Source organism: Phalaenopsis equestris, unplaced genomic scaffold (genome assembly GCF_001263595.1).
Source record: "Phalaenopsis equestris unplaced genomic scaffold, ASM126359v1 Scaffold000064, whole genome shotgun sequence".
NCBI lineage: Eukaryota > Viridiplantae > Streptophyta > Magnoliopsida > Asparagales > Orchidaceae > Phalaenopsis > Phalaenopsis equestris.
The window spans coordinates 10,990-19,145 of NW_018164506.1; the positions used below are offsets into that span (position 1 = coordinate 10,990).

Sequence of the window (8,156 nt, forward strand, 5' to 3'; positions counted from 1 at the left end):
TATATATATATATATAATACAGATTTATCTCAGCAGTTTTCGTATATTTTGGTATGATAATAATGATGGTATGTTATATATAATTATATATAAATTTAAAAGCCAAAATGTTAAATAAGTAAATACATAATATCTTATCTAATTATGTTCATGCCAGTAATAAATTTAAGGAATATTGCTGTAACGGCCTTATAAAAGGTTGATGCGAGTTTGAAAATTATGAATAACTCATAAATAGTGAAATGGGTGCAATTATCAAATGCTGAGAAATCAACAGCCGTCAACTTCCACAAAGTTTCGCCGTGGTTTAATTCTTCCTCAAATGGTTGCGCGTAACCTTCCAAGACACCGGCAGTGTAGCCAACTCGCCGGTAAAAATGATATAAGGGATAATTATCAACCCATGTATGTATGATTCTAGGGCGGTTAATGATCCGATTTCGAGCTGAATTTGGTCGGCTTAAAATTTGCTTGAATAGATTTAGTGCGGCTCGAAATCAGTTAGTGACTCTTTATATTCAATTTTGAGGCTCGTTATATTCGATTTAGAGTCGAGCCTGCTTGAAATTGCATTGAAACGAGCTAGCTCAAATAGAGTTATGTGGATCTGTTTCAACTCAGAATCGACTCGATCGAACTCAAAATTGAAATTAACTGGCTGAAATTAAATTATTTGGATTTGTTTCAGTTTGAAATCAACTTGAAATTAACTCGTGACTCGTTTTATTTAATTTGACTTAGTATTTTATATATATTATAAATGAAAAATACTGCGAGCTGATTTCGAGTCAGTTCAAGTTGATTCATGTATCGCTCGAAATTTGCTTGAAAAAAAGATTGATTGTTGAATCCGAATATGCTCAGGAGACACGCTTAAGGAACAAAGCACTTGATAGTGAGAGAGACAAAGACAGATATATAGCAATAGCACAATATTGAACAATAAAATTGTGTAACATTTTATTCATGAAGTAGAACCCCTATTTATAAGAATGAATCAGTATCATGTTACATAATGTACCTCTAAACTATATAAATTTGGCCTGAGCGACACATATATATATGGTCGGTGGGCCATTATTTATGACTACCATTAGGTCGGGAGATTATTTAGACTGGGTGGCTACTTGCTGAAGTTCCACATCAACCGCTTTGGAACTGGAGGGCTTGTTTCTCTTTTTTGGTGTATATGGATTAGAAGGCGGCGGCTCGTTCGAGTGGGTTTGGTCAGTTGGGCATGTGATCCTTTAGGGGTGATTCCTTTCTTATTTGTTTGAGGGGCACGGTCTCTGTGGTTCGAGGAATTGGTCAGTTGAGCATGTGATCCTGAGACACCCTTGGTCCACATCAACCACGTCACCTCATTCGTCATCTTTGAGATATCTTTGTGATTCGTGTTGACACTTTTTTAATGTACATATTAAAGCTCCATGATTTTCTTGCTCCTTAATAGAGACATCTGCGTTAAGGAAAATATAATATAAATTTTGAACAGTCTGCGGTATTCATTACTATTTAATGTGTAATAATTAATTACTTTTTTTACTTCCATGCTGGAATCATTATAAAAATTATATGTGTATTGTCATAATTAAAAGGGTCTTCACGCCATAGGGTTGTGCTAGAAAATTTCATCATATGCATGTACCCGAGGAGAAGTCCTCTCGCTTCTCCATAGCTGACTTGACCAATCATAAATTTTTACCTAAGAGGTTGTCTAATATGGCCAGGGTTTTAGAGGCATCCCCTACCCAAATGGGGTATAAGTCCATTGTGCGAATCATTTCCAGCTTTATAGCTAAACCTCATTTTTCCTTCTTTCAAGCAGTAGCTCTGCCATTTTTCTTGGTGAGTGTAAGCCTCATCTCTTTGAGCTATATGTATTTAGGGTCATTGAACTAGGGTTTCCTTCCTTCGACTTTAGGGCTACTGAGTGTTTTTTGAACGATGATATTCATGGATTGTAGAAAAGAAGCCTATGGTTGTGTTGAGTCAACTACCTTCACAACTTGATATACTTAAGGCCTACAAAGTTTGGGATGATCGATACTTGGTATCCTGACCCGACTACCTCTATCTTTTTTGGGAATCTTTTCCTTCATGCTGACTCCTCTTTTGAATCTTGTCTGTTCTTCTTATGAATCATTGATATCGTCTCGTGGGCCACGCATGCTTAGTCATCGCTGCCCATAGTGGTTTCGTGATCCACCCCATGCCCTATGACCTAGTATAGATGTATAAAGCATCCAGATTTTCCCTTAAGATGATTTAAATCTATCAGTTTCCCAAATAATTGAATTTAATTAAATCATGTAAGCAAGACCCTTTTTATCGAGTCTTTTCTTGGGTGTCATCAAGATGTAATTAATCAATTGAATATGTTCCTTTGGGAGTGCTCTTGACCCTAGAACAAGCAAAAAACTTGATTTGATCTCATTTCAAACGTGCGCTTTGGAGCTATCCACACAAAGTTCATTTTATGAAAGTTCTCCACGTTCTTTTTCCTGTTTATCTTTTGCACATCGTATATCCCTTCTTTTGATTCTTCTCCTCTTCAGATCATTCATCTTATCTGAGAGAAAAATTTACTCAAATAAGAAAATAATACGACGATTATAAATAGACAAGCTGATGACTACTTAAAAATAAAAGAGAGAAAAAGAACAGAAACAACAGTACTTCCTCATGTCTCAAAAAAACTTTCGGCTCTTAAAAGTGCGGGCTCCTTGAAATATTCTTTTACTTGCATGGCATACACAATTTCCACTATTGACACCCTAAACTACGTAGCTCGTAGCCCCTTGTAGTCTTCATACAACTGTTCATAATCTTGTGTCGTCCTCTCATAGTATTGGGTCGGTCACAGGTCTCAGTTTCTCACCTGACCACCGTCCTAGTTGTATCATTCAGGTCTTTCCATTATCGTGAAAGGATTGACCTTCCTCAAAATGGTGTCTGACGAGTGTTCTACATTCCTCCCTTGGGCTTGATCCATTGTTGAGAGGAGCTCTCTTCCGGGCCTTGTGACTCTCTGGTTTTTGCTAGAGAGGGCTCTCCTCTACTAACATGTGTTTGTTAGCCCTCTCAAACAACTCAACCAAGTCTTGGGGTTTGTTAATGCTGATGTCGGAGGAAATCCTTCAGATCCCAAGCCATTCTTCAAGGTGGCTACCGCTGTGTCTACTTTATAGTCTTTCACATCCAAAATTTTCCTCTGGAAGCATGCAACGAATACATCGACTCTCATGCTGACCTTGCTTGAGCTGCCATAAGGACTGCACACTCTTGGTTGGTTTCCAGGCTTTAACAATTTACACTAAGAACAACCTCTTGAAATTAGCAAAGATGCTGATGCTCCCACCCGAAAGCGCATTGAACCACTTCAAGGGTGAAGACCTCAAAGTGAAAATAGAATACACTTGAATGCAGTTGAGATCTTAAGCAAGCACATGCAGACTTGAATGCATCAATATGGTCTTTGGGGTCTAACAACCCCTTGTAAGCTTCAAAGGTCGACAATTTAAATTTTTTCAGGGGCTCTACTCTATATATTTGGAGGGAGAAAGTGTTCTTCGGTTGTTCGTGGCTCCTCAGTGCACCCTAAGCATTGCCTTTCCACATGTGTGAATCTTGCACTTTCTTTGCAATGTGAGTCGGAGGCACCCTCAAGACAGTGGTTCGCCCTCCTTCCATTGTGCACTCTTGCCACCTCCGGTGGCTGGTGTTGTTCTTTTGAGGCCTGATTTTCTGCCAAGGCTGTGACATCCCTCAGAACTTCTATGATTTGACCTAACATCTACTCCATGACCCGAGTCGTCATCTCCTCCATTCCTCTCTACATACGCTCCATGTCGTCTTGTGGGGATCCATGTTAACTACAACTCTTCGGTCATTTCCTTCTCTCTATGTCTGTTGTGTTCGCCTTCTTTTTGACAACATGGATCCACCCTCAATGTATATTTTATGACGTTGAACCAAAATCTGTCTAGGAGACACACTTAAATAATAAAACGCCAGAGAACTAGAGGGAGAAAGGGAGAGAGGGAGGAGCAATAACACAATATTATATAGTAAAATTGAATAAAATTTACTCACGAAATGGAACCCCCTATTTATAGGAATGGTTTAGTATACAATTACATATTGTAACCCTAAAGTATTTCGGTACGGAGGGGGTACATTAGTCCGTACATAAATTTGGCCCGTGGGGCCCATGGATATGGTCAGTCGGCCGTTATGTTGAGCAACCCTGAAGCCGGGCGACTCTCAAACTGGGTGGCTCTGTTTAGGTCGGGCAACTATTAGGTCGAGCGGCTACTTGTTGAAGGTCCACATCAATCATCTTGGAACTGGATGACTCATTTCTCTTTCCCGGTGTATCTTGATTGAAAGGCGTCATCAGAGTGATTCTGGCCTCTTAGACCCTTCAGAGGTGATTCGTTTCTTATTCATCTGAGGCGCTCCATCAATGCGGTACAAAGATTTGGACATTTGAGCATGCAATCCTGACTCACTATTAGTATGCCCCGTGGGGTCATGTCACCTCTTTCGCCATCCTTGAGATATCTTTGTGATTCGTGCTAACACATTTTGATGTACATTAATCCAAAATTTCTAATCATTGCTCGGCTTGTTTGTTTCCATTTTATCTTGATGAAAGCAAAAAAATCGGTTCCATTTTGAAACGATCAATCATATTTGAGTTAAATTCACAGCCATACATTAAACACAATTATTTTGGTCGGTAAACTAACCTTCCGGTGATCTTAGCCTATAACATCAGCCGTGATGCATCACCCACCGGACCCATAAGCCCACAAATTTCAAATTTTCAGACTCAGAAAACCGAAATGGCACAAATCCACCCGTCCGTAATTTTGAAAGAATCTTAGACCCTTTTACGTAAATTCCTCTGACGGTTCTCAGTTCCCACTCTCGCCTCCAGGCTGTCCACGCAACCTTTTACAGCCTGTCATCAGCCCCATCAACCCATTTATATACCCTCCGCCCCCTTTCCCTCCTCATTACCGCCCCCCCAAAATTTCCATTCTCTGCCTCTAATATCTCCTGCCGGACGGCAATCGCCGGAATATTCCATTAGCTGCAATGGGGGTTTGCGCTTCCTGCGAGGCGACCTCGGTGGCTCCGATTACGACGTCGAAGCTTGTTCTGTTTAACGGCGAGCTGCGAGAGTTCGCGTGTCCGGTGAAGGCGGCGCACGCGCTGCAGAAGGACGCAGAGTTCTTCGTTTGTGATGCCGATGAGATGGAGGTCGGCGGATTTCTGTCGGCGGTACCTGACGACATGGAGCTCCGGCTAGGTCAGATCTACTTCGTGCTGCCCAGATCGATGCTTCGGCAACCCTTACAGGGTGCTGACCTCGCGGCTCTTGCTGTGAAGGCTAGCGCGGCGCTTGTGAAAGCATCGCCGGGCGGGGAGACGCCGCTGGTGTTCTCGGAGACTCTTCGATGCGAAGCGGCTGAAACGACGATGCCGAGGAGGAACAGGAGGAGGCGGAGCGGTGGATCTGGGCTGAGTTTTGAGTCGAATCTGAGTTCGATTGTGGAATGAGAAAGATTGACTTGTTGTTTTAGAGGAAATACGATCGCCAGACTACCGTTGCTGGATTCGGCCGAGGAACGGGAATGCGAGCTGATTTGATGAGATGAAAGCAGCCGGATGTATGATCGGATTGTTTATAGTTACGCCGTTTCGCAAGGCGGCGAGCGGCCGCGCCGCCTTCGTTCTCGTATTGCTCTTGTAAATTAGGGGATTTATTATGTTCTTGGAATCTAAAAACTGAACATTGAGCCAGAAAATGAAAGGAATGGAGATTTTGGACCATTTTGTCACTTCTTTGCTTTGCTATTTTTTCTTAAAAATGATGAAAAATTGTTGTGATTATTTTAAATTATTTTATTTTTAAAAAATTAGATTATATTTTTCTTTTTGGGATAGCTTATAATTTTCTGCCACATAAATTTCTTAAAAGTAATAAAAAAAAATAGTTCCTCTAAAAAATAATGTCCATAATAAAACCTATGATATATGTGTATTATTGGAGCAAAATTTTAGAAAGTACATTTATTTATTAGTTTTAAATAACGAATCAATTTTTATTTCGAAGGTTTTAATTTTTCGATAATTTTTATTTTTTATTAAATCAAAAAGTCATACTATTGGCTTTGAAAAATTAAAATCATTTTAATTGAGGGGTCCATTATAGCTTGTATTATTTCATTAATCATGCGGTTTATTGTGAGGGAGAAAAAGTTGGGGAGAGGAATAATTGGCAATTGAAATAATTTCATATTTAATAATGTTGTTAGATAAAATTAGGTTAGTTTATAGTGTATGATCACATCGAGGCGGTACGAATCATCATATCAAGGTGGTACGAATGATCAGACCAAGGCCTGTGGCTCAGATGTCTCTGAGCCGGTTGAGGGAGTCAAATCAAATCATTCAGATTGTCAACATTCAAAACCCGAAGTCGTTGCAAAATACTGAGTCACCTGACCATATTACGAGCCAACTGAACTCCATTCAGATTGTCAACATTCAAAACCCGAAGGTCGTTGCAAAATACTGATGAGTCACCTGACCATATTACGAGCCAACTGAACTCAAGGTCGAACAAAGGACATCTGCATAACTGGTCGAGCGAATGATATTCATTGATTGGGGAAAAGAGGACCAAGAAACCGCGATAGAAAAATATGTGAAGGCAGACAAGAAGACCGCATACCATCATCACATGGTTTGTTCGGCCAAAAGAACCATTGATTGGGAAAAAGAGGACCAAGAAACCGCGATAGAAAAACATGTGAAGGCAGACAAGAAGACCACATACCATCATCACATGGTTTGTTCGGCCAAAAGAATGAATGGGAGCAAATCTAGCAAGTGAGAGGTCACGCCGTTAGTAAAAAAGTCTGTTTGTTTAATGTATCATATAAACTATTTTAGTATCTCTGAGTTCTTTTGTATAGGAAGAGGACATGAAGATAATTGCATATATAGAGTACCTCCCATACCAATAAATCTGGCACCCTTTCATGAAGAAAAACTTTAGACAATGTGTATTACTGTTCATTCCCTTCTTTTACTTATTCTATGTGTTCTATTTCTTGGGCATGATTACTAGACATTTGGGTTCAAAATCCTAAAAGTTGTGTGAGTGTAGACTCATGCCTCCAACAAGAAGAGGAGCACGAACGCGGCGCTGGAACAACCGTTCGAGAAACACGACACAAACTATGGAGAAGGATACCAGGAGGGAGATGGCCCAATAAAGAGTAATAGGGATAAAAAAGCAAGTAATACTCATATATATATATTTATATATATAATTTTGATTTTGAAAAAAAAGTGATTTTTTAATTTTGAAAAATTATATTCAATGGATTTATTAACAGAGCACGATATTACAAGTAATATTTCACCTCGAATTGTGAGAATAAATAGTATTAGTTATTCAAACTAATAGATTTATGATATTTATTTGAATAGTATTAGTTATTCAAACTAATAGATTTATGATATTTATTTGGTATACGAAATTTCCAACAAATCATTCCTTTACCAAAACTAAGAATATTAAATAGGGTTTAGATTATTTGTGTTACTAATTCTCGTATAAGTGAAACCCCTACAATTAATTACATTTTAAACGATCGAAATCTCTTAAGAAAACTCTTGATTATAATCGAGAGTTTTCTTTTAATTAAATGGTTCCGCTCCGTCTTCATGAAAAACTATAAAATGTTTGAACATTTTATTTTATTCTATTTTATATTTAATTAACAAACAAGTCTTTTTTTTATAGAAAAAAAAAAAGTTAAATTGAACCATATATAAGATTCAAATCCAAAGGCGAGTTCATTGACGACTTTGTTGGGGTGAAGTTCTCAGTTAAGACTCAAGATTTCAACGTGCATTTTGCATATAACAATTAACTCTACGTTTATGGGAGAATATTATAGTTAATGTCGTAAAATTAATTTTCGCGCGGGCGAACGAAATCCCCTTCGCCCATACTATATTGCTCATATTAATAAAAAATAAAAAAGGTTATTTACATACATACCACTAGGGCTGTAAACGCGCCGAACATGAGAGATCCCAGGCTCAGCTCGTGTTCTAATCCTTTGTAT

At 38.9% G+C, this 8,156-nt stretch overlaps 2 protein-coding genes across 2 annotated transcripts in view; one reads left to right on the forward strand and one right to left on the reverse strand.

The window, feature by feature from the left end:
- The window catches only part of LOC110019609, a gene marked incomplete at its 3' end in the record, with an annotated part of 41,772 nt that overhangs the window by 10,617 nt on the left and 22,999 nt on the right, over positions 1-8,156 (reverse strand). The gene's annotated exons all lie outside the window — the stretch shown is intronic.
- LOC110019620 lies at positions 5,016-5,852 on the forward strand. Its single transcript, XM_020717362.1, has one exon. The coding sequence runs from the start codon at positions 5,107-5,109 to the stop codon at positions 5,569-5,571; it is 465 nt and encodes a 154-aa protein (XP_020573021.1). The 5' UTR covers positions 5,016-5,106; the 3' UTR covers positions 5,572-5,852.